This window comes from Pleurodeles waltl, chromosome 8, assembly GCF_031143425.1.
Source record: "Pleurodeles waltl isolate 20211129_DDA chromosome 8, aPleWal1.hap1.20221129, whole genome shotgun sequence".
Classification (NCBI taxonomy): Eukaryota; Metazoa; Chordata; class Amphibia; order Caudata; family Salamandridae; genus Pleurodeles; species Pleurodeles waltl.
The window spans coordinates 814,902,980-814,930,250 of record NC_090447.1 but is presented as its reverse complement, the minus strand read 5'-3'; the positions used below and the strand labels follow the sequence as shown (position 1 = coordinate 814,930,250).

The 27,271-nt window shown below is 43.7% G+C and overlaps 1 protein-coding gene across 1 annotated transcript in view; it reads left to right on the top strand.

Moving 5' to 3' along the window:
- Positions 1-20,121: 20,121 nt before the first annotated feature.
- The window catches only part of TM9SF2 (transmembrane 9 superfamily member 2), a 313,007-nt gene continuing 305,857 nt past the window's right edge, over positions 20,122-27,271 (top strand). The window contains exon 1 of the mRNA XM_069205078.1: positions 20,122-20,561. Coding sequence (XP_069061179.1) covers positions 20,412-20,561 — 150 coding nt within the window. The 5' untranslated portion in view covers positions 20,122-20,411. The remainder of the gene's footprint in view (positions 20,562-27,271) is intronic.

The window sequence follows — 27,271 nt, the reverse complement described above, 5'->3', positions numbered from 1 at the left end:
AATTGTCATCTTCCTTACAAGACATGAAAACAGGTGAAAGCATTTAAAAAGAAAAAAGATCAAACCACAGTGGAGAATGAAGGCCACTAACATGGTGGTGAAGGGGGCCCATGATCAGCAATAGTGATCATGAAAAACAGCCAATATTACAGCAAAAACAAGAAAATCTGACACATGTCGGAGAAATTGAGTGTTGGTGGGGTGTCGAGATTGCCTGGAAGTCAGCCAAGGAGTAAAATATACCCATGCAGAAACAAGCAATGGCAAAGATAATAAGAGATTAAACAAAGTATCAAGGGGAAAGACCCACAACTCTTCACAATGGGAAAGGTCTAAGTCTGAGCAGGGATGGTCTGATTCAGGTTCACGGCTAGGACTCCTCTGGCCACAACAAAGTCTTGGCCTGTTCCTCTGTCTCTTCTTCCATTGTTAGGATGGCAAAACATGGTTATGTTTTTGTTGAGATTCATGACCTAATCCTTTCCTCTCTGCAACCCAGACCCATACAAGCTCATGAGTACAAAAGAAAATTAACTTAGCACTGAGTATGACCTTCAGCATATGGGAAAGAGCAATATGTATTTGAGGTTTGATATCATAAGCTACAATTCACACCATCAAAGGAATTTTACTTTCATTTCCCAATTTAGAGTAGCTCAGGAATAGAAGGATGCACATGGAGTCAAAACAAAACCTGACCCTGGGGTCACACAGCTTTCAATATTGAGTCCTGCCTTTGTAGTTTAGAAGATATGCTACCATTGGCCATGGTTAGGATCCCGGGGGAGGATGCTATGCTAAGGCCGAGTGAGTATTCTCTATCACATAGTATAAGGATAAATTCTCTGATGGTACCTAGGTACAAGGCCAGGATTTGAGAAATGTCTCCAGTTGACTACCTTCTGCTCCCTTTGGGAAGTAAACAAGACATTCAGCAAATATCTACAAATGAAACACAACCAAAACACCAGGCGAAACTGAATAATAGAAAACTTGGAATAGTGTGAAATGGTCTCCCAGGTTATATGTTACCTATTTGTATTTTATAGAATAGTACTGTAATTGCGTATATTTAGTAGCACTTCATACCCCTGATAAGAAATTGAATTGCTTTTGTGGATGTGCAGCAGGCAAATCTGTGGGACTGCTATGGATGGAAGTGTGTCTGTCATCTCCCCTATATGAGTAGTGATTTGATATTGTGTGTAAGAACCATAACTGTCCTCAAATTCTGCTTTGTCACTGCACTTAGTCACGAATCTGAAGCAAAAATGAGGACGTTTAAGTATCAGACATTACTGTCAGGATGGATACTAAGTGTGTGAATGCAGTGAGGCCTAGGTGGGAAGTGTTTTACTTTTTTGAGTGTATCCATAGAGTTGTTAAACAATGTTGCAGTACCATGCTACGAATGCTCGGTACTCGATGGATACGGTAGGTGCACTTGCTCTACACCCATGCAAAGGCAAGGGTCTGGATGGGCTGAACGATCTCCGAGCCTTACAGGGTACAGGGCTGCATGCTACAGGGCTGCATGCTATTGCCCCTAGGGCTTGCCATTGCCATCGAGCCACTGGCGGAGTGGTTCCTTTCTAAAGGAGCGGGTTGGGGTATTGCGGTGGATGGTGCGGGTGCGTATTATCTCTCTCTACCCAGATGATCTGCTCATTTATCTGCAGAACAGTGAGCAGGACATTCCCTGGGCAATGTGACTCTTTCATGAGTTTGGCATGTATTCGAGCTTTTGGGTGAACAGGGGCAAAACCTATTTCCAGTATTTCCAGTGGTTGATGGAACTCCAGGCCTGTTGTCTGCCCACCTCATATACTTTGGTCGCTGCACACCTTTGAGTATTTGGGCATTCAGATTTTTCATGACCTCCCAGACTTGTGCGAGGACAACTTGGGGAAAAAACACTTCAATCACTCAAGTCAAGTGTCTCCTTTTGGCAGTCACTCAAGCTGCCCATCATGGCACGCATAGCGCTCTCCAAAATGAATATGCTCCCATGGAACCTCTATCTCTTCGTGAACCTCCCTGTAAGGGTTCCAGCACCTTGGTTCAGATGACAGGATGCTCTCCTTCGAGAGCTTATCTGGGCCAGCAGCTACCACAGTGTCTCTTTGGCCATCCTCCGTCGCAGATGCTGAATGGGGAGGGCATTGGCATACCCCAGAAAGTTTCCTGTAACTCATGTCTCAAGTACATCCAATATATTTATACACCTAGTATGTACCTGATGCCTCATTGCATCAGGGCCATTTATAAAGAAGACACTAGGGGATGTCCCCGTTGGACACAAACTTTGGATATATGAAATGGGGCTGCCATGGACTTACTGGGTTCTGGGATGAGGTCCTTTCCAAGCTTAATGGGACCCTAAATAGGTTACTTTCAATCTGTCTCTTGGGCGTCTTCCCTAGGCCCACACCCAAGAAGGTGGGGAATAGGATTCTTGATCTGGCATTGATCCTGGCCAAGAGAAGTGTTGTCATGGCCTGGAAGTCTGCAGTGGGACCCTTGATGGAAATCTGAGTTAAGGATGTCACTTTCTGGCCCCAAGCTGAAGAAAGAGCATTGATGTAGGAAGAGGCACATGGGTCCCAAGTAGGACCATAGCCTCCCTGTGGTGGGAGGTGGTAGATGGAAATCAGCCACAGCTGCTGACGACCAGGATGATGGTGACCGGGAGGGGCTGCGGCGGCGAAGACTTGACCTTGTTGAGCGGACTGGAGTATTGCCAGATTTGCCAACTAAAGCATAACATTTGCAGTGTGAAAGGGGGTGTGTCCTTGGAGGGGAAGGGCTTTATGCTGAGAGCTACCTTTTGAAGCATGTCTTCCCCCCTGCCCTGGCCCGATCGGCCTCCTTCTCCCTCCCATAAAACAAAAAAACAAAGATTGCTGGGGCTGCAGCCGATGTATTGCTTGGAATTTTATCAGTTTGGTTGTTTTACTGCATGTTTCACTCATGCTTCATTGACAGTTTATTCTGTCATGCTTTTTGCACCAATATGCCAATAAAGCATACATTTGAAAAAAGCACTATATCACCATCCATGCTAAATGTCTGATGAGTCCACCCGGGTACACCAGGGAGCACCTCACTGGAACAAAGATTATATAACCAACCAAGCTCATTGCTCTATGGAGTCCGTTCAAGAGCAGGGGGAAGCAACATGTTACAATATGCATTCCCTAACCAAGCACAGTATACGCTCTCAGGAGTCTACCCAGTACTAACTATTGAGTAGTCATTATGCTACCAGACTTGCTAATACGCTTAGCAGTTCACAGAAGTATCGATATCCAGGATTGCATGGGATTGGTCATTCTGCTCAGACATGCTATATAGTGTGAGGGGTCCACATGGAAGGGGCAGTGGAGCAACTCAAAAGGCCATACTATAGTCTGAGGAATTCACCCAGGAGATGAAGAAAATAAACCCATGGGAACAGTATGCAACCAGCCTTGGTTATAAATGGCAACACACTTGTTTCAGGTAGGAGACTTGTGAGCTTTTAGCTAGGCACCAAAAGATACCTCCACGTCTATGCATGTCACTGGAGAAAATATTTTTTCATCAAAATCTCTCTTTTTTCTATCACCAGAATTTGGCATGTATGATACATTCGCTGAGGAACAGCAGCCCAAAATAAAGTGAATTATACAACTAGCCAGGTTATTTCTGCCCTGAAGAGTTCCCTTAGGACAGCCAGGGAGCAACCAATGGAAACAGACATTGTTCAGACAGCCATGCTATATGGACTGAAGAGTCAACTCAATAATGGCTTCATCACTGTTTACTCACGAGAAATCAAACTTTTCAATATTTAAGAGGGATACCTGTTTAGATGTGGTTCCTATTGACAATACTGATTTATATTTTGTGCTTGGTTTTGTTGAGCATGCCACAGAGGTAGACAAACATCAAATAACCTATCCTTAAAGCGATCTTAAAATGTAATTGCATTTGTAAACAAGAATTGTTAGTTCCGTTCAGGACACAGAGGTGAGGATTATGCATTACCTTTCTCGCTTTAAACGAATAGCAGCTCTGTAACAACAGTAAACATTTCATAATACGGAAAAGAGAAACTAAAAAGACCCCGACTCTTTGCTGAACAAAATACAAGTTCCATAAAAGGCTACCAAGGGTGAGGTATCCGAAAGCATGGCAGACAATAGCATAAGCATCCAAACAACTGTGGCTTTGCCTCTTCCTGATGTGAGGACTCAATAAATGTTTCTCGTCTTGGTAATGTAACTCTGTCTTCCGGTCTGATACTGAAATTAGAAGACAAAAGTTAGTCATTCATAGAAAGGTCAAGGGGTGTGGTTGAAGCATCATTAACTAAAAGCCTAAGCAAATATTAATTTTGTAATATTTGATGATATCACTGTCTGACTGGGAGGAATAATCCTTACCTCGTGTCCTTATTGAAACAGAAAATTCTTGTTCACAAACTTTAAACTCTGTGAAGGACTGGGGGCTTTTGCTTATGTAAGCTTACAGCTTTTCGATTAAAACGGGCAACTTACTGGTTTATAATAGATTTGTTTGAAAATAGACTACAGAAGACCAGTTGATCCGCATAATGCCCTGTAGGCTTGTACCTAGAGCGTATGCTCTAGTGGCCATGGCCACCCTGACTAAATGAGCCCCAAAAAGGGAGGTGTCAATGCCTGCCTCTGATATGATCCATCTCAGCCACCTTGCTAGTGCGGGAGATGAAACAGGGAGTAAGGAGTGGCCAGAGAGATAAGGAGTTCATCTGGTTGGGAAGGTCTAATATCTATTGTGCTAGTTTCATAGGAGAGAAGGCATTCTACAATGCATAGATTGGGTTCTGTTGGAAAGGAGGGATATGATATCGGTCTGGAAGAAGATTTAGTTATTCTGGATAAAACAAAAGTAAGACCCCTGGTGTATAAAAACTACAGTTGATAAAACCTACAGTTTATAAAAACTAGCTGTTAGATTCAAGGCTTTCACATATGAAACCCTCCAATAGGAAGACAGACAAAGAAGAAGGATCAGTTTTGCAAACAACTGCATGTATCTTAATACAATAGATACCTCTCACAGGACTTCATACATGGGTCTAGGAAGAGCTGTGACACATATCCCACAGACGACCTTAGACACTAGAGGGTGTTCCCTAATGGGGTGGTCCACGACAGAAATGTGATCTAGGGAAAAGGCACAGCAGTATGAATTAACTGTTCTGTTAGAGAGACCCTCTGCCATCAGACCGTAAAGACAATGACTAAATCAGCCCCTGAGGGATCCAGATTCTGTTCAATGCACCAAAATGTCTACCTATCCCACGTTTTTAAGTAACGTATAAATGAGAAAAGTTTGATCTGGCTTTACTAATGAGGAAGAGAGCTTTGTTCGAAAGGCTTTGCAGTTGCCGAAATCCATGCCACCAGTTGAAGCAGGCTGTGGATGACCCGTGGATGAGGTTGGCCTGTTGAATCTAGGAGAATGTACATAAAGGATGGAAGCAGAGGAGGTGCTTAGTAGGGGAGCTCTAGATGGATAAGGGACTGAGGCTAAGACCTCCACAAAGGAGTGGTCACAGTCACCTTAGCTGATTGTCTGGCAAGTGACCCTGAGGAACACTGCAAAGCAAGGAAAAGCATAATTCGTTCCCATCCAGTGCTTGAAGAAAGGTGTTTGTTGCTACTGCTAACGGACCAGGTCTCCAGCTGCAAAACAAGTGTTGTCCAATCTCTGGCATTGGGGCAAAGGGCACCAAGAAAAGTTTGCCTCCTCAGCAGAGGCCTCAGATTCTACCTCATCTAGGGGGCCTGGCTCCAACAGTGCCTCATCTGAGCATACTTCCTCATCAACATCTAGAAATCCTATAGGAAGGGAATCTAAAATAGGCTGATTTTAGGTTTTCTAATGTGGTCGCCTTAAAAGGAATTTTCTTTGTATCTTGGGATCAGAAAGCTGGCTAAAAGCCCCTTTAAGTAAGTGTATTATACATTTAATTGTACATATAATTTTAGTAAAATCAAAAGGTGTTGGCTAACACCAGATCTAAAAAGACACAAGTAATGCCTATTGTTGGAAATGACCACATTCTGTGTGGCATTTCCCCAGATTTTTGCTTCTTTAACTGAACCTGTTTTTATTGGCCATAGATCTCCGCATACTTTACTCCTGCTAACCAGTAGTAAAGTGTTTGTGCTCTCCCTTTAAACATGGTAAAATTGACATATTCCAATTTGCAACTTTAATTTACTTATAAGTCCCTAGTATACGGCACTAGATGTACCCAGGGTCAGTAAATTAAATACTGCTAGTGGGCTGCAGCACTCATTGTGTCATCCCCTAAAGTAGTACTATAAAACCTATCTCCAAACCAACCCCTGCAGTCTGGCTGTCATTTCTACCTGGCAAAATAAATCTATTATTAGCATAAGCTTCCTTTTTAATAATTACAAATCACCCCATAAGGTAGGCCCTAAATTTCCATGGATCAGGGTGCACAATATTTCAGAAGTAGGGCATGTATATTTAAGTTGTACATGTCATGGGAGTGAAAAACCTACAAAGTAGTTTTTCGCTGTGGCAAGGCTAGGCCTCCCATAGAAAAGCATTAGGTTACCCAATAACAACTTATAATACTCAATTTCAGTTTGGGAGCTGCTAGAAACATAATTGAAGGACTCATTTAGCAGTAACTTAGGGCCAGATGTAGGAAAGGTTTTTCACGTCGCAAACAGCGAATTTCGCTGTTTGCGACGTGCAAAACCCACATCGCGATGCCCAATTCCCGTTTTCCGAGTCGATAACCTGGTTACCGACTCGCAAAACGGGACTGCGAGTCGCAATTAGGAAGGGGTGTTCCCCTTCCTAATTACGAGTCGCAGCGTGATGCTGCATTGCTTTGTGACCGCGAACGCGGTCGCAAAGCAATCGCAGTTACCACCAGTGTCACACTGGTGGTAACCCATTCGCAAAAGGGAAGGGGTCCCAATGGGACCCCTTCTCCTTTATGAATGGCCTGGAAAAAAAAATTCAGAGCAGGCAGTGGTCCTATGGACCACTGCCTGCTCTGAAAAAATGAAACTGAAACGTTTCATTTTTTCATTTTGTAATGCATCTCGTTTTCCTTTAAGAAAAACGGGCTGCATTACAAAAAATACTGCTTTATTTAAAAGCAGTCATAGACATGGTGGTCTGCTGTCTCCAGCAGGCCACCATTCCTGTGAGTGATGCGAGTCGCAAGGGGGTCGCAAACATTAACATTAATGAGGTGGGCCTTTGTGACCCCCTTGCGAGTCACAGATGGTGTCAGGGACACCATCCTGCATCCTGAATTGCGACTCGCAAATTGCGATTCGCTCTGACTCGCAATTTGCGAGTCGCAATTCAGGACATTCGTACATCTGGCCCTTAAAGCGTTATTTATTGCTCATGTTGGATTTAATATTAATTTTTGAAAATTACTCAAGTTTTAGAAGGTTGTAGTTTTCCTCCCTAGGTCAAATGCGCCTTACTGCCACTGTTTCAGTGTCACCTCACCGTTAATGGTTCACTTGTTGTGTTATGTGTATTGCTCACAGATGGTGACCAAAAGTCTTGGGTGTGGAGGGATGTCTTTCTTCCTTGAGGTGGATGGCCTTTGTGATGCTGTGCCCAAGTCCTTCCTCAGCTTCAAAGGAGGCCTACCCTGTCACTAGCAGATGTAGCTCACACCTAAGCAAGCCTCACATTTTTATTGCAAATCAGTGTGTCTCCAAACAGTGGGAGGGAAAGCAGCCCTGGAACTGACTTGGAATGACTACAAGGGAGGGTTTACCCATTTCCATAGCCACACCTCTTTGTGGGCATAGGGAGCTCTGACCGGGAGAAGAAACGTTCTGTCATGTTGGTTTTATAGAAAGAGTGGTACTGTGGGATAGCTAACGGTACAACACTTAGAAAGTACTGCAAAAATGGGTAGGCTCAGCCCTGGGAACTTTTACCCCATTGGTTAGGGAGTGGTCAGGTGTTCCCACGCCCACAGGCTGATGTGCATAAATGCAACATCACCATTATCCTCCTCAGAACATTCCTGGACCTGTGAACATTAGATGAACTGCACTACTGTCTAAAGATCCTGATGGAAGACTACGTCTGCTTGCCTTGAACACAACACAAAGGAGTTACTCCAAGGGTAAGGTGGATGACCTCCTGTATGAACTACAGGGACACATCAAGTTTCCAGTCCTCTCCCTGCAAATTACTTGTTCCAACTGGACCTGCACTGGACCTTGCTGCTGGCCTCTGTTGAAGTGAGCCCTAACCCCCAAGTGGGTCCCCAATCTCACATCCTGGTCCCTTGGATTGATTTTAGGGTGTACTCCTCCTGCCTAAACCTAAAAGCAGGGGCTTAGAAACTTTTGTACAAATTTCTGCTTTCTGAACCGCAATGGGACTGGGGCCTGCCTACAAGTCGATCTGCCAAGGGAGCATCGCCATTGGGATTGACTTTGCCGCAAATCCTGTTGCATTCTTTTGCACTGCAGAAATTCCAGGTCAGCTGTACCTTCCAATGACAGTATCCAACCTTGTGGGGCCCTCTTCAGTGGCACTTTCTTCAGCTTGACCCTGCAGCCATCTATGACGACAACCTCATCTGTGCAACATCTTCTCTGTCAGAAGGTAACTCTTGGACTGGGACAAACCAGGCGTTTGTATCCAACCCGCACTCCATCAGGGTCGACGTTAACTTTTGACTTTGACCCAGTCTCATGTGACCAGATAACCATGGTTGAGGCTTAGTATTTTTGGAGCCATTTTTCTTTGTATTTTTTTCATTTCTGTGTCATTTCATATATTAAAATGTACTCTATTTTCCTATATTGGTTTGGGATTTTTCTTGTGTTGTGTTTTCACTTTACTACTGTTTGAGTACTGCATAAATACTTTATACATTACCTCTAAGTTAATCCTGACTGCTTTTGTGCCAAGATACCATAGGGTTAAGCACAGGTTTATTTAGTGACTTTTGTGGTTCACTCTGACAAGGATTGGGATCATCATTTAAGGTTCACCACCTTCAACTAATACTCCAACATCTTACACCTATATTATATTAGGCCAAGAAAAAGTGTTTTTCATGATCTTCGAGTAGCAAGCAAGAGGAGAAGAACCACAGTTGTTTGCCTGCCCGTAGCATTATCTATCATGCTAAGATTATTAATCTTTCATGGGACTTGTAGTTTTGCCAGCAAAGAACCAGGGTCATTGTTGTTTTTCTTTGTCCTCTCATGAATTGTTTACTGTTGTTACATTGCTGCTATTAAAGCAAGAATAAGAATGCATGATACCAGGTTTGCAAAGCCCACTGGGCTACAAGTGCTCTAGCCCCCCCCCCCTCCCATTGTTTTCTTTAGCTCAGGCTGCTGCAGCTTCTAGGACACACATGATTCTTTTAGCAGGTGGGAATTCTGGGCCATTGTACTTCACAGCCCATTCAAACACCTGTGAACAGTGGAGGAGGCTTTGTGTTTTTTTAAATGTCTTCTGGTGCCCCATGCGGTCAAGCACTCTTTGGCTCATTTGCAAGGTCTTAAAGACTTTGTGGGGACAGATGAAAGGCCCTGTTAGCATATCCCTCCCCACTGACAAACATTTTTTTTTCATTTTTCTTAGTGCCTTGAAACCATTTCTAACTAAAGGCCCTATTTTAACAGAATCTTGAAAGAAAAGGTTTGCATTCTCTCACGAGGCTCTATCAATGATTTTAATTAATGGCCCAGCCTTCCATGTCTATCCTCTCTTCTCATTCCAGGAAGTGGTTGCTTTTAGCACAGTTTATTGTGGGTGGAGTAGGTTCAGTTGTACTATGAAGTGTATCTGGCAGTTTCTTTCCACAGAGGCTGCTTTGGGGATAATTGAGCAACCTTTTGTGCCCTTTAACGGCTTGAATATTTGATGGACAGAACCCATCATCTTTTTCCCAAACATTTGAAACATAAACTACAATGCACTCACACACTTCTATCCATCCATACATTGGAATCAGTCGAGAGCACCTATCTCACATCCCTTTGCACTTAAAATTCTTGCATAGCAGTAGCGACAACTAGAGGTGGGCATGTCACTCAACGCTCAAGCAAGGCTCAAGCCTGAAGGCTGACTCTGCCTCAGCTCGAGGTCTTGGTTTAACCTTAAGCCCATAGCGAGCCGAGCTCTCATGTGGCTTCTGCCTGCCTTCCTCTCTCTAGCCAAGATGTGGCATTAAATCTGGTGCTGCTGTCCATAAGCAATGAATATGATCTTGTGTAATGTAACTGGTGCTCATCTAAAGCGCTCCAATTTGGACTCTGGGTGGAGTTCATGCAATAAATAAATGCACATAGAGATAAAAACAAAGCCTTAACATAAGAAAATGCAAAACGATAGCCATTTCCTGGCTTATTTGTACAAAGTGAAACCAGAAAACCTGGATAAATTGCAGCATCACCGCTTAAATTGTATGATCTTAAGCAAATATTTTATTTCAATAAAACTCTTTTTTCTTCATTACTTTTAATAAATATTTCTCAGTGCAGTACTACACTGTGACGTAGGAATGTCAAAGCTTCACATGTTCAAAAAAATACACTTTTTTGAATTTTAAACAATTTTAGCATATTTTACCTAATATTTGCTGTGTAGTTTACATAGCAGACATTTTCAGAGCTCGGCTCTTGCATGGGCTCTAAGATTCGAGCCAGGCTGTTAGCTCAGCTCTCCCAGTAAACATATTGGCTTGTCTACCTCTTCTGACAATACATGTCAAGAGCACAACTCTGAACATCATGCACAACCTTCTTAGGATGCCTGACAAACACACCCCATCCACAGCACTCTCACAGAGTTTCCGGCTTCAGCGATTTGTAAGAAGTACTAAGCCTTAGAGAAATGAAATTAAAATGCAATACAGTATACCTGAACCCTACAGCACAACTGGGCCATAATAACAGCATGAAAGACATAGAAAGATCTCTGTTAACTTAACCTATCCCTACCTTGTAGAACTTTACAGCCTTTACTCAGGCGTTGATTTTAATTTGTGGTTTTTAATTTTGATGAGGTCGCAAACAGACATTTGTGCACAGATCGAATTCTGAATAGTTTGTATCTATAACTATACTGTACAATTTCCCCTTAACAGATTTTGCCTTAAGAAAATCAGGTGAAATGTATCAAGAGAAAAGTTTCCTAAATAAACGTTAAACATTCAGTACTCAGTGCAGTAAATGCCAATTCTACATGATAGGCCTCATTCTGAAGTAGGGAACTCAGAAAAGACAGTAATTACATCACCCAGTAAATAAGCCACACCCCGGTAGCAGTAATTTCCGGGGGCTGTAATTGTCACCCAAATTCCGCACAACTCAGAACCAGGGTTTAAATCTCTAAATCTCTCTTTATGCTTGCATTACGGTGATATTGTTAAGGTGCATACATCTAGGTATATATTTACATATATACTGAGATATAATTACATTAAACCTAAAACCCTGTGAACCCTGTGAAGTTGAAAGGTTTTAGTTTGGACCACAACACATAACAGCCACACAAACAATAATTTGCTCACCAAATGTCCATAAACGTTCGTGAACTCTTGCTGAAGGTTGGGGGCTGTTCTGAAGATGACTGCAAACTTAGCCTCATGGTCGGCAAACCTTGAGGTAAAATTGTAATTAAAAAAATGGGTCGGCGAAGAGCTTTAGAATTGCAGAACCAAAATGGACAACGTGAGAAAAAGCTGCTTGTCCAATAGGATTTGATTATTTTTTAGTTTGGATCTTTCAAATGTTTTGCGACCACAGGTTCATGGATCATCCAGAACTAATGGTCCAGGTAAGTCTAACCTCCAGATCTTAATTGAAAGGCTTGCTCAATTTGAGGCCTACAAAATCACTTTTCTAATGCTAATTTCTTTAAAAGTACTGAACGCATTTACACCAAACTAAGCAAAAGTACTTATTTGAGTAAAGTTCTACTTTCATGTCAAGTTTGGTTTAATTTTGTTCTTCTGTTGTTTGTCTCTGCCAACAGCTTCCTGTAAGAATTTCAATGGGAAACACCACTGTTTTTACTTTTTTAGACTCCCTCCTTACTTGTTTTGTCCCTGGTGATGGACCAATACTACACTTGCCATGCCAAACACCACTGGATAAAGGGTTTTCTTTTTAAAGTTTAAAAACTTATGAGAGTTGGAGCACACTTCATAATATAAATGCTTTACACCAGTGGTTCCCAACCTTTTGACTTCTGTGGACCCCCATTTTATCAATACTGGAGCCCGGGGACCCCCACAGAAACATTATTGGAACACAGGGACCCCCGAGGAGTCATTACTGATAGCTGGGACCTAATATTATTAAATGTTTTAAGCAGCCGCGGACCCACTGAGGAGGCTTCGCGGACCCCCAGGGGTCCCCTGCCCACAGGTTGGGAACCACTGCTTTACAGTTTGGAAACAACTGTCTTATGGTCAAGCAGCCTCTTCACTACGATTGTACCTTAGAGCACAAATGTAACTCCTTGTATCCTGGTTCTCGTTTATGTTAGACCTGGCAGCCTTAGGGTAGTCACCCCTAACTTTTTGCTTGTCTCCCTCCACTTTTTGGACACTTTTATTTGCTGGTTTTAGGACTCTGTGCACTTTACCACTGCTAACTAGTGCTAAAGTGCTTATGCTATCTCCCTTAAAACATGGTGACATTGGTTCATACCCAATTGGTTTATCTAATCTACTTTTAAGACCCCAGTAAAGTGCAATACATGTGCCCACGGCTGTAGATTAAATGTTACTAGTGAGTCTGCAGCATTGATTGTGTCACCCACATAAGTTGCCTCTTAACCATGCCTCAGGCCTGCCATTGAAAGGCCTGTGTGTGCAGTTTCACTGACACTTCTACTTGGCATTTAAAAGTACTTGCCCAGCCTTAAACTCCCCTTTTTTCTACATACAAGTCACCCCTAAGGTAGGCCCTAGGTAACCCATAGCTCAGGGTGCTATGTTGATAAAAGACAGGACATGTACCTGTGCAGTTTATATGTCCTGGTAGTGTAAAACTCCTCAATTCATTTTTATACTGCTGTGAGGCCTGCTCCTTTCATAGGCTAACATTAGGGTTACCCTCATATACTGTTTGAGTGGTAGATTCTGATCTAAAGGAGTAACAAGGTCACATTTAGGTTGGCCAGAATGGTAATACAAAACCCTGCTGACTGGTGAAGTTGGATTTAATATTACTATTTTAGAAATGCCACTTTTAGAAAGTGAGCATTTCTCTGCACCTAAATCCTTCTGTGCCTTGCAATCCACGTCTGGCTAGGTTACTTGACAGCTCCCTTGTGCATTTCACTCATACAACCCCAAATACAGGATGCTCAGTCACACCTGCACACATCTGCGTACTGAATGGGTCTTCCTGGGCTGGGAGGGTGGAGGGCTTGACACTTGCATTTGAAAGGACAGTGGCCTGCCCTCACACAATGGACTGCCAAACCCCCTTATGGGACCCTGGCAGACAGGATGGAACTGAAAGGGGACCTGGTGCACTTCTAATCCACTCTTTGAAGTCTCCCTCACTTCAAAGCACATTTGGGTATTTAAACAGGGCCTCTGACCCTATCAACTCAGACACTTTTGGACAAGATAACACTGGTGAAGAAACTCTGAACCAGATCCTGCAACCTGCCAAGAGGAACTGCCTGGCTGCCCGAGGGACTCACCTGACAGCTTTTCTGTAAAGGACTGCTGCCCTGCTGTCGCCCTGCGCCTTGCTGCCCTCTGGCTCTGCTGGGATGTGCTCTCCAAGGGCTTGGTTAGCGCTTGCCTCCTGTTCCTTAAAGTCTCAGGACCAAAAAGACTTCCTCCTCCAAAGAACTCCTTGTGTGGCGAAAATCTGACGCACAGCCTGCCAGAAACGACACACAGTCTGCATCACAGTGAGAAAATCACCGCACGCCGAACAGGAACGATGCAGCCGGCTCCCCCAGTGGGGATCGACACAACGCCAGCATAGCGACCGGAACTTTGACGTTGGCTCAATGGGTCGACTCAAAACTGAGCCAGCACGATGCAGCACGACTTCCTGCAAGAGGAACGGATGCAGCGCCTGCCGTGTGACAGAAATTTCCACACATCACCCACCGGATCGACGCAACTTCTGTGACTTCGTCCTGCACGCCCAGGATTTCTCTGCATCGTCCCCGGGGCGTCCGAATACCCCTCCACCTGAAAAGAGATCCAAGTCTTCACACCGGAAATCGACGCAAAGCCTTCTCTGTGTGAAAACTTATCGATGCATCTCCTTTGTGTGCACGAGAAATCAACGCATACCTCCCCAATTTTCCACGCATCTCCTCCTCTGAAGCCCCTTGTGGAGATTTTGAACGCAAACCAGGTACTTTGTGCTTGCAAGAGGCACTTGTTGCTTTTTAAAGACTAAAGACACTTTTTATCATTCTCTGAAGTGATATTTCAACGTGTACTTATTGAATCTTGATCGTTTTGACCTGCATTTATCCAGATAGATATTCTATATTTTTCAAAACACTGTGTGCTATATTTTTGTGGTGCTATACTGTGTTATTGCATGATTTATTGCTCAAATACTTTACACATTGCCTTCTAAGTTAAGCCTGACTGCTCAGTGCCAAGCTACCAGAGGGTGAGCACAGGATAAATTGGATTGTGTGTGACTCACCCTGACTAGAGTTAGGGTCCTTGCTTGGCCAGGGGGTAACCTGACTGCCAACCAAAGACTCCATTTCTAACAGTTTATTTTTAAAACAAAAAAATATGTAAACATTATGTACTAGTTTAAAAAACTATGCCAGAAGCTGGTTCTAGAGAAAATTACACACACTTTGGCATTGACAAAAAGGTAATCCTGCCCACCATCACAGACCGCTGCAATTATCTGTTTGAAGAAAGGGCACAGGTTATTACTACATTGATCTTTGTGTGTTTTTGAGGAACAGAATGTTACTTCATGTATGATATAAATAGACCGTGCTGTGAGTGTGCATAGGGTTTGTATAAAATGGAGGTTTGGATGTTAATATAGACCTGCATTAGATCAGACTATGCTTTGCACCTTCGTGCAAACATATTACTTTACAAGAAGTCTGGCTGGGGAAATTTAGTGTATCAGAATATGTACTTGTGTATTCAAACTCTATAAAATGTTAATTTAGAAAAAGTTGGCATATGTCTTCTAGTTCTTTCATAAGAGAAGAAGTCAGTGGATGTGATTGGCTTTCTTACACCTCCTAATTGTGGCAATAATTGGCATTTATTGTTTTTCACTGGTTTTATGGTGTCTATTGACACCCCCTGGATGAGATACAGGTGGACGATGTCAGAAGAAAGGTGAACAGAAGAGCAGTATTCCAGTTCATATCTCTTGCTGACGATATAACTGGACTATGTGCTAGTATACTTTGGCAGCCGAATACTGGAGTGCCTGGACTCTGAGAAAATGTTACCAAACCATAAATGTCTATATTTGGAAAACCGTGAGAAGTTGATTGCAAAGTAATAGGCACCCTATCCCTGATTTATTGCCTTGAAGACTGTGCAGAAATCGGCATTCTGAGATTTGTTAAAATGGTGACACTACCCAATAGTCGCCCCTAACACTGGAGCAGCCTTAATTGATGGTCACAAAGCTTTTCCTGGGCAGTTTATTACAACAGTGGAAAAACTACAAGTTAAAGCCAGTACGAGACTGTTTAAGCTACCCCAATATGTAAGTGGCTGCCTGTTCAGGTGGAACTTGGCCTGGAGCAACAGAAGCTAGCCAACATGGGTGCTTTCTTAAAGTACTACTATAGAATCATTATGGCCCGCCCAATACATTGAAGGCAGCTTTGAGTCCAATATTTGACTATAAGAAAAACCCATGATCGCACTATTTAGCCAAAGCATTTGGAACCCTCCTGATGGATCAGAAGTAATTCTGTAAGGTGGTGCTCTCCCATGCGACACCTAAAGCCATATTGAAAAAGCAGATAAAATCTCTTTCTTTGACAAGTGATCTGGTGAAAGTGAACAACACACACCGATGACAGAAGCAGTGGCACCATCCTCTGACACAAATCCACAGCCTCTGTTGCCATAGCCATACTTAAAGTGAGCAATTGGGAAAGCTTGTCTGACACAAATCATGGCAGTGTGGTTGCTGGCTCTCCAGACAAAGGACATGAATCAAAAATGTCACTCCCTTTCCACAATAACGAACTGCAGGCTTTGTTGCTACCAATCCGAGTCCTTTAATCATCTTTTATGCTGCAGCCAGGCTCTGTTGAATGCACGTCACACTTTGTAAAATCCCCTCTTTTTAACTCATGGAATAATAACTGTTAATGAGGCAAGGAACTAAGGGCCAGATGTGGCAAATTCCGGCTTTGCGACTCGCAAATTGCGAGTCTGAGCGAGTCCCAAAGCCGGATGCAGGATGGTGTCCCTGACACCATCTGCGAGTCGCAAGGGGGTCGCAAAGGCCCACCTCATTGATATTAACGAGGTGGGTCGCAATTTGCGACCCCCTTGCAAGTCGCAGCACTCACAGGGATGGTGGCCTGCTGGAGACAGCAGACCACCATGTCTGTGACTGCTTTTCAATAAAGCAGTTTTTTTTTGTTTGTACACACGAAAAAATTAAACGTGTCAGTTTCATTTTTTCAGGGCCATTCACCCATGGGGACCCCTTCCCTTTTGCGAATACCAGTGTGACACTGGTGGTAACTGCGAATTGCTTTGCGACCGCGTTCGCGGTCACAAAGCAATTCTGCATTGCGATGCGACTCACAAATAGGAAGGGGAAGACCCCTTCCTATTCGCGACTCGCATTCCCATTTTGCGAGTCGGTAACCAGGTTACCGACTCGCAAAATGGGAATGGCCATCACGATGTGCATTTTGCATGTCGCAAACAGCGAAATTCGCTGTTTGCACCATGCAAAAAGTTTGCTACATCTGGCCCTTAGTTTCCACTTTAGAGGAGCCTGGAAACATTTGTTAAGTACATTAATCAAGTACAACAACTGTTGAAAGAATGCACCAAGTCTGGCTAGACTGAATACCCTGGAAAATTAGACTGTGGACCAGAATACTAACTAGAATACTGGTTGTTTTGTTGAGGTTTACCTGGAGCACACCCTTCTTAAACTCTAATAAATCAGAGAGTGGTGTAGCTTGTACTGCTAGTCTCTGGTAGAGTGTTGCTGATTGGTATTATAATCATTCAGAGGCCTTTTATCTTTTCTTTCGTGCATGTCTGAGTTTGCCTTCTCTTTCTTCTCTTTTTATAATGTTTGTGATTTTTAATACAAGAAATAACTTGCTGCATTGCTTTGCTCTTGAATGAATGTATTATCGCTTATGCTTGAGCATCTGCTTTGAGCGCTTACTTTTATGAAACAAGAAGAAGGTAACTGTTTGTAAAGATTTGAATAAATCATACAATAACATTTTCTACTACTACTCCTCCACGGGAGCATATGTATAGTAAAGGCCAACATATATCGGTGTTCCCAATTCTTCCTTGTTGTGTTATGTTATGTGGATTTGTAGAACACATTATCAACCGGGTACGAGTCTAGTCCCACCTAAGGTGGGCAAGTGTATTCCAAAAGCCAGGTCTACAGCTTTTTGTGGACCTCAAGAACAGGAAGAGGCTCTAGGAGAATGTCCAGCCTCTGGATCCATTTCTGTGTATGTGTGGGTGTTGCGCCATGTGTCCCAGCGGCGCGCTCTGATCGGGTCGTGACAGGGGCCGTGGTCCATTTCACGGGCTGCGGGGCCTGCCGCGCCCCCTTTTTCTGGCCTTGCTTCGTCCTCGCCACTACGGCGGGGACGGGAGCCTGGAATAGGGCTTCGGTATGCGCGGTGCGCTGAGGATATGTGAAGGCCCTCAGGACCCCCTCGGCCTCTCACTCACCTCGGGTTTTCTCTTGGGCTTTCTTTTTTTGTTCTTCTATTCTTGTGGGAAGCCATCTTACTGCTATCCCATCATACCTTTCTCTTCTCTGGTTCCCTGCATGCACCTATTTCCCTTCTTCCTATGGCATTTTTCCTATCTGGTTCTATTACTTTTTCCCAATCCAAGATGGCTATCTTTCCTTTCCCTGTTCATCACTTCCTGTTTAGGGGTATATAAGGGCCTTGATTTCTTTTCTCCTTGCGTTGCAACACTGCTCTGTGGTGATTACGCTCCTGCTGGTTTTCTCGCTGATATCCAGTTTTTCTCCTGTTTTTTCCTGTTTTTCCTGCGCTTGGCCTGGTTCAAGATTCTGATTTTTCCTTGTGTCTTCCTTCTTCCAGGGAGTTCCCATCTGGAGGTTTTTTTCCCTACAGGGTTTTTCCTATGGGACTCCTTCTGGAGGGCACGGACTGTATTGGTGTATACTGTCAATAGCACCGTGGCTACCGGAAAGGGTCACCCCTACCTCGGCCAGAGTCGGACCTGCAAAAACCAAGGCCATACCCCATCTCCCTCTGGTCTGGACGGTAAGCCAAAGCTTGACAGTGGGATGTATACGAGTCTGGCTTAGCAGGGGTGTCTGGAGGGTTTGTGGAAGGAGATGTGACTGTTCAGGTAGGTGGGGTTGATGCTGTGTAGGGAATAGAAAGAATGAGTGAGAGCTGTGAGTTTGGGGAGCTAGTGGAGCTTCATGAGGTGTGGTGTGATGTGGAAACCACCTTAGAAGTTTAGGGTGAGTCTGGCTGGTTTGAAGTCTTCTGTTGAGTTGCTTTCTGAGAGATTTTGAGTTGTGTGTCATCAGTGTAGGAGAGGATGTTGAAGGTATGGGTGCGGATGACCTTGGCTAAAGAGATTATGCAAGCACTAAGGAGGGTAAGGCTGAGGGACGCGTCTAGTGGCACTCAATAAACAAGTTTGTGAGTTTCTGATGAGTATGGGGCCAAACTGACAGGTTATATTCTGCCTGTCTGGACAGAGCAGATTCAGTGGAGAATGGTTCCTTGAATGATGCCAGTCTCCTGCAGGCGTCAGATAAAGATCGAATGGTAAACTTTATCAAATGCTGGAGAGAAGTCCAGGAGGATGAGGGCTGCCATGTCTCAGGATCATGCTTATGTTGTCTGTGGCGGTGATGAGTGCTCTTTCTGTGCTTGGGTCCTTTGTAGTAATATGTGGCATTCGTAGGTTTTCACTGGGTTTAGTAATTGCCTAAGAGTGCTAAATGCAGGGCTGGTGGCAATTTTTGAATAAATCATACATTAATAGTGGGTTGTGGCTCTTGTCTTGTGGTGAAGCATTGTCCTGTGAGGGATAGTTTGGGTATTTGGAGCAGGACTTATGGGTAGATTGAGAGATATCTTGGCTATGTGAATGCTTTACATAAAATGTGTAACTTGAAGCACACCTCTGCTACCTAATGTAAGAGCCACTACAATCAGTTTCTCGTTGTGCAAACAGTTTTGGAATTTGTGGTAATGGTGTCTATGGAGCAGCAGTACAACAGCAATACTCTTGTATAGACATTACATCACTGTGTCATGACTTTGTAAATAGTCTAGATTTGGCGCCATAATACTTGTGAAAAAAATACTCTGCATTGAAACTAAACCAGGGTCTGTCAATGCAGCTAACACTGTCGTAGAACTCTGCCATAGAACGAGAAAATATTGTTCTATTCCTGTAGAATGTTGTTTTGCGTTGGTAGGTATACACTGGTGTTTTCTTGGCATGCGAGGCCAAAGGAAACAACAGGAGAACAAAATCACTTCCAACCGCCACCAAGAACTCTAACAGACCGGGTCGTTCGGGGAGGAGAGGCGATCCTTGCAGAGGGGATGAAGGAATCGATTTACTTTGTGTTAAGCACCATGGCAACCTTGCTACGCCTGAGGCACTCTGCCACTGTCCAGCAAAACGCAGTGTCTGCAGATGTCATTATTTACAAACGTTTTGTTAAAATCAAATGCGAGAACATATTATTACGCCTCCAAAGAACCACTCCACCACCGTACATCATGAAGCCTAATGCGCTGCATCTCCTTCGCACACATACTTAAAAAACACACACTAAGAACGTTGCCATATTGACAACGCCACGTCACAGTGGCGACCATGACCAAGTCAGGCGGAACATTCTCAGCCAACAGCTACAACAAGGAAGGTGAGCAGAGCAGGCCTGGCCACGCCTCGCTAAGACCTTTTTTTTTTTTTTTTAACCAAACGCCCATTTTGGCCTGACCCCGCCATGGCCGTCTTAACCAGAGCTCTGGAACTGATGACTGTCATTGTGACCGCGACGGCGCGTCTATTTGACGTCAACTGCGAAGTTGACGTGTCTGCAGAGCAGGAACCGGAAAACGTTGGGAGTGAGAGGGTCTGTCATCGGGAGTAGCAGCAGGAGATACCGAGACCCATGGAGACACTTCTACCAGTGATGACTGCGCGCAGTTCCCTAGTTCTCCTTTGCCTGCTGATGGCATTTAACCATTTATCCGCCTTCTACCTTCCCGGTTTGGCTCCGGTCAATTTTTGTGAGCCCGATCAGCGGAACGATGAGTGCAAGGTGAGTATTTGTGCCCTACCAGCGACGGGATTAAACGGATCGTTCTTGCGGTAGAAACAGAGATACTATTCCTTTATCATTTGTTTACCCTGAAAGCAGGTTGACTGGTCGGGTCACGGGTTGAGTTCTTCACGTGACCGTTTATAGTTTTCAGGTTCAGTCTTAAGACAGAGTTCCCAAATTGAAAAGATCAGTCCTCTACGTATAGCTTTCTTTGCTTGGGCGGCTCCTGGAATTCCATAAAGGGGATTTTTTAATTTTCCCAACTTGACGTGTGGAGTCTTTTTGCTCAGTAAGCATGACCATGGTGATGATTGAAGAATTACGGCATCTGTATGTTTATTTTAAGGCCACTCAACATTTGTGCATGTAGCAGAGGATTCCTCGTTAGATGGGCATCATGTAGCAGAAACCCAAAGGAAAATATTAAGTGGACAATTGGTCACCAGCCTCGCGAGAGGATAAAACACAATCGAGTGTTCATTTTAGTTCAGACCAGTGTTTTAAACGAGAACAAATAAAAGCAGGTACTCGCCCCAATGAGCCATCGAGGTAGGGCGGCAGTAGATATGGGCTTAAGTTGTAAACATTTAATGGGCTCAAGATCAAAGATCGGTAAAATGCGCACCATCAAAATTGGATAAAAGTAACATTTGATACTTGCAGTGCTTAGAAGTGTGAATGCCAGCACTATATGTAAAAAAGCAAGAAAATACGTGCATCTTACAAATAAGGATTACTCTAAAAATTGTATGATGGTATACGTGCTAGGACATGTTCCGTTTATTTTGCGATAAAATAAATGTTTTATTGTTGCAGAATTCTTGCCCACCATATCTTGTTAGAGGTGACTATGTCCATTACATTATATAACTGTATACATGATAATGTGTCCTATTATAAACTGAATTTTACCAAAGGATGCCAGTGGTATTCTCATCTTTATCTTTCATGACTCTATCTCTTCTGCAGTCTCTCTCATTCCTGTTGTCAACCCTGTTCGTAAAATGTCTCCCTCCTTTCCCTCTCTCCTCGGATCTTCTGTTTTTTCCATTATATTTCACTTGTCCATTACTCCCATGTTTCATTCTCCGTTCATGCCCATTCTCTAATGTTTTTTGCATTTTTATTCTCTCCAATTTCTGACTGCTTCCCCCCACCCCTCAGCTTTCTCTTTGTCTCTTTGATCCCTCTGTAATGTACCTCTCTCCCCCGCCTCTTACTATCCAATGTGCATTGTACTCCTTTCATCTTTCTGTCATCCATCCACTCCGGGGCACCCACTGACTGTACCCCCACTGACTTTTCAACTTTGGAGCTAATACTGTTAGCACAGAACTAACCAGCATCCTGAACATCTCCATGGCAACCTTCCCAGATAAATGAAATCAGGCAGAGTTCAGACCACTCCTAAAGAAACCCTCCGTTGACCCCCAACGACCTCAAAAACTACAAACTGATCTCCCTGCTCCCCTTCCCGGTCAAAGTGCTTGAGAAAGCCATCAACCAACAGTTCACAGACTACCTTGAACGAAACCACCTTCTCAACACCTCACAATGAGGAGTCCAGGCCAACCCCAGCACTGAGACTGCACTGCTCACTTCCATTGACAACATCAGGTCCCTCCTCAACCGAGGAGAGTTGTCAGCTCTGATCCTTCTGGACCTCCTTGCAGCGTTCCATGCACTCTCTTTAACAGACTCCACAACCTAGGCATTCAACAAAACGCCCTTAAGTGGGTCGTCTCTTTCCTCTCAGGCTGCATGCAGAGCATCCATCTTCCTCCCTTCACTTTTACACCCAAGAACATCACCTGCAGCGTACCACAAGTATCCTCCCTCAGCCCAGCCCTGTTCAACATCTATCTTAACCACCTCGCAGACATTGTCAGATCCTACAGACTCAATATAGTCTCCAGCGCCTATGGCACTCAACTAATCCTTTCACTCACCGAAGACCCCCACAACACCAAAGCCAACTTCCACAATGCCTTGACCAATGTAGCTACATGGATGAAAAACAGCTGCCTCAAACCAAACACCGACAAAACAGAGGTCCTTATCTTCGGGAAGGACATTTCCGTATAGGGACCAGCTGGTGGTCAACAGAACCTGGACCAGCACCCTCTCCATCAGACCACACACTAAACCTCGACTGCCACCTAGCCATGAATCAACAAGTAAACTCAGTTGCCTCCTCCTGCTTCTGTATCCTCCGTATGCTCCGCCGAATCTTCAAATGGATCCCTACCGACAGCAGAAAGACAGTCACGCATGCCCTGGTCGGCAATGCTCTCTACGCCGGAGTGTTCTCCCAACTACTTAAAAGACTCAAGACTCTACAGAGGAGTACAGCCATACTCATCCTCAACGTCCTCAAGCATCACCTCTCACCTCTGGAACCTCCACTGGCTTCCCCTCCAGAAGAGATGCCAATTCAAAATCCTCACACTCCCATACAAGCCGTCCTGCATCAACTGACGTTCTACGTCCCAGCAAGAAAAACTATGCTCCTCGCTAAACCTCGCACTCCCCACCCCATGCATCGCAGCCACAGTAGAGGGCACTTTTTCTCCTACACAGCAGCCAAGTCCTGGAACAGCCTGCTCCATCACCTCTGAACAGCTCCCTCCCTAGCAGACTTCAGGTGAAGACTCGAGACATGGCTTTTAGATAGAGACACAGCACACAGATATCCTTAGGGGTGATAGTGCTGCACTTTACACATGCTATGATTGATTGAGTGATTGATCTGTCCCTGTCCTTTTTTCCCTGCTGCCTTTGCCTCAGCATCTGACCAGGGCTTCCTGGAAAAAATTGAGGTCGCGGCGAATACATTCCCTCTTTCCTTCACCCATCCTGTCTTGCTCTGGGGAATGCTACTCACTTGGTGCAGGGTACACTGCCCTCAGTGTATAGTGTTGGAATTATAAAGTGGGATTTCTCCAGAGACATATCACTTCCCAGCAAACATATCTCTCTTTCTTTCACAACTCTTTCTAAAGAGTTGCAGCAAGTGAGTATGTGCCTTCCATGTCCAGTGCAGCGTATACACCTTTATTTCTAAAAGCATAATGCTAGCTGCTTTGTACTTCAGTCCACAGGTACAGTCACAATGCTGGCCTACTCCATATGTAATTACAACAGAAGCAGTGCCTTCTATGATAGCTGTACAAAAAAGTGCACCTCTCACGTTGCTGCCAGTTACCATGTGCTGCACGGAGGGTCAGTGGTCCAGCATGGGTGGGATTGTGCAAGCTAGGCAAAGAGAGGCTTGGGGCAACAAAGGGGCCAATGGCAAGTTTTAATACCCACCCCCCTCACCCCCATGGGGCAACACAGACCAGGCCACAAGCCTAAATGCATCACTAGTTCCACACTTTTCCTTCTAGATACCTCACTTCTGTCTTTAAAAATGTCATGGTCATTCAACCACCCTAAAGGCAACACCCACACCACTGGATCATGATCTGTATTGTGAGAACTCTTTTCCATGATAATGCTGCCAGGGCCTCCAGGTGCCACCCACCATCCACCAGCTCCATTGGTTCACCTTCCACCGATTGGCCCCTCCGCTTCCTTACCTTTGCACATTGTTGTCTGCAGAATGCTGATACAAGGCTAGCACAGCTGGGCTTGCGGTCTGTGTGTGACAGTACTGGCAGCATTGTGACAGTGGTGGGCACTAGAGGCAAACACATCTCATGTATGCAAGCACACAATACAGGCACTCGCACACTTGGATACCCATGTACAGCATTATGTTCAGTACATTCAAATTTTATGAACACATTTATTTTGGCTACCAGACGATATGTTTTTGTTTTTACTGAAAATTCGTTCCGGCAGTTGGAAAAGGCTCCAGTGTGCCCTTTCGATTCGAACCTACAACTAGCTTGGTTCACAGCCTCCCCAACTCGACCTCTTCACTTTTCTTAAGGGCACACTGCCTGACAAGAGACAGATAGTGTGATTGCGCAGGACCTAATTAGGCCCTGCTCTTAAAATCACGGAGTGGTGAAGTCTTCAGCAACCACTCCACCTACATAAAGGCTTGGCGCACTTAGTCTCCTCAGCAGCAGAGCGGCACTTGTCCTGTGAGGATAGGCAAACCTACCCTGAGCCTGCCATGCTGTCCATCTCCCTGACTGAAGAGAAGCTCCTGTACCGATGGATGAAAAATTACTAAGTGTCGGTACTTAGTACCGGTGAATACCGGCCCATTTAAAGCACAGGTGCCGACCTAACATGGAAAATGCTAAAAAAAAAAAAAAAAATGGTCAAGGATTTTGGCAGTAGGGAGAGGATACCTCCCTTTCGTGCAGCCTGGACCAACAAGATATAGGGCAACTAAACCGATTTATGAAGCTAAAGTTTCTGCAGTTTCAATGCATAGGTTAGAGTGGTAACTTTAAATCAGTCTCTTCAACCACACAGAACGGTCTCTAAGGAAAATATATTTGTCTATGCCTGCAAGGCCAGTTCCAGCCTTGGATTTGGAACTAGTAACATATTTATACACTAGCTTTCAGTTCTTTAAGTATTGGAGCAACCTTTTTACAGCCTGTAGTAAGTCAGTGCCTAATTGCTGTTGGATTCAGCGAGAACAGGATTCATATTAATGCCTTCAGAATAATAAAAACCCTTCTCTCCTTTTGGAAGGAAAAATGTTATGTAAAAAGAAGGTGGTAGTATTTTCAAGCTCAGTTTTGCAATGGATAGTCTTAATTTTCTGAATATTTACAGACTTAGCTTTGTAGCATAACTTCAAGAGGCTGGATTTATGCAAAAATATTTATTTTATTTGTGGCCCGAATATTAGACAAATAGTTTTAAAGTTTTTAAACTAGGTGATTTAGAGATTGAATCTGACATCCCCAGAAAAGATAGACTAGCCAAAGAAAAGATATGTTTGTAATTTTCGCAGAAAACATGCTCAGTATACAGCCCATGTTTAATTTGTATGTGTGAAATTAACATTATTGTTTTCTGTAAAGAATGCTTGAAACTTTTTAGTGTTTTGCATTACTGTCAATTTCTGCTATCAATTGTTTATTTAAATGCATTATTATGTTTGTTATGTATTATAAATTCATATTTTTCTGTGGAAGACATTTTGGTAATTATATTGAAAAATAAATGCAACACAGCAAACATAATATCTAATGTGCGACTTGTTCTCTAGCACTTTCGACAGTTCATTCAGAAGAAATGCAGCTGTCAATAGTCAGATTAGTAGACTTGTGGAAAGATAGTTAGAAAAATAATTTACAAAAATAGGTCTCATATTCATAAAATGAATGTTGAGACTACTGTTTCTCAGATTTTGCAAAACAATATAATTAATGCAGCTAGCAGTTACCTAAATACTCACTGCACACCATGTCCTCCTGTGATAATGATTTGACATACAGGTGAGATAACGACCATTCAGTTTGCTCAGACTGACTTGGGAGGTTCCAGGAGTTACTTTTTACTACAGTACAAAAAAGTAAACCTGTACAACTTGTCTAGGTGCTTTGTCATCTGTCCCCTGATCTTCTTTCCCTAAGTTCTTAAAATATTGGCCTGCAGAAATCTGCTTCATACCACCCACCCTAGTTCTTACAGGATTTGCATTTCATAGTTTTCCTTGAAAAAATGCTTGCATCTGTCAATTTGACAGGTAAAATCTTGGTAATGCAATATTTAATCTTGCAATATTTAGCATTGAGAATAGTGGGATTTGGGTAGGGGAGCCTCTCTGTTGTAATACCAAGTACCTGATGCTCAAGATAAACTGTGAAACCCTCCCCACAACCAATAGTCTAATGAGGATTAATGGAAGGTCACTCCTTTGACAGATTTCGAATGCATTGCACCTTCATGTGGAAGGCAGATTGGTTGAATTAGGCCTAATGTGGCAGGTCTAAAAAGGTGTATATTGTGTAATACGTATAGTTAAGAGCAGCAGATAACTTGCAGTGAGTGGCCTTACATATGCTAGAAAATGGTAAATCCAACTAGATTTGACAAGTTCTGTGTCCATGATCTTCAAAACAAGAAGCAGCACACACTTTTTGATCATGCTTCCACATCCCAATGGTGTCTGTCTGAAGCTAGATCAAAGCAGAATTTAGTTAGCAAAAACTGGATTTTTTTAAATTTGAGATTGTGTTATACCCGGTATAAGAGGAGGATACATGAACAACAGCGTCCCAGGAATAAAGTACCTGCCTGTTTAACCTGCTTTTCCAACTAGTCTGACTGCCGTTTAACATTCCTAGTGACATACATTCGTACATACATACAGTCGTCACTCAGGCTGATCACGGACACACAACAGTAAGAGAAGAAAATACAACCAGTACATTTCTTAGGACTGTTTTGAACTCAGTGTCAAAATAATCAATGTTTTTGAATTATCAGCATTTTAATATAGACAAACTTTCAGAGATAAGGACACCAAATGGGGATTAATCCCTTTAAGGTTCAAGCTTTGAACAATCTACAGCATCGACTAGCTACTACCTATTTAGATGAGGAGGAAATCCTCAATACCACGGACATCTCCGTTTATAGTATTGAGGTGCCTTCAGCACATAGTGAGACAGAGGTACTCAGGAGGATTCGAAAATCAGTGCCTGACCAAACGTTAGCTGCACCATGTCGCGTTGGATAACATTGTACCAGTGAGGCTGCTGGATTTGGACGTCAGCATCACCTGAATT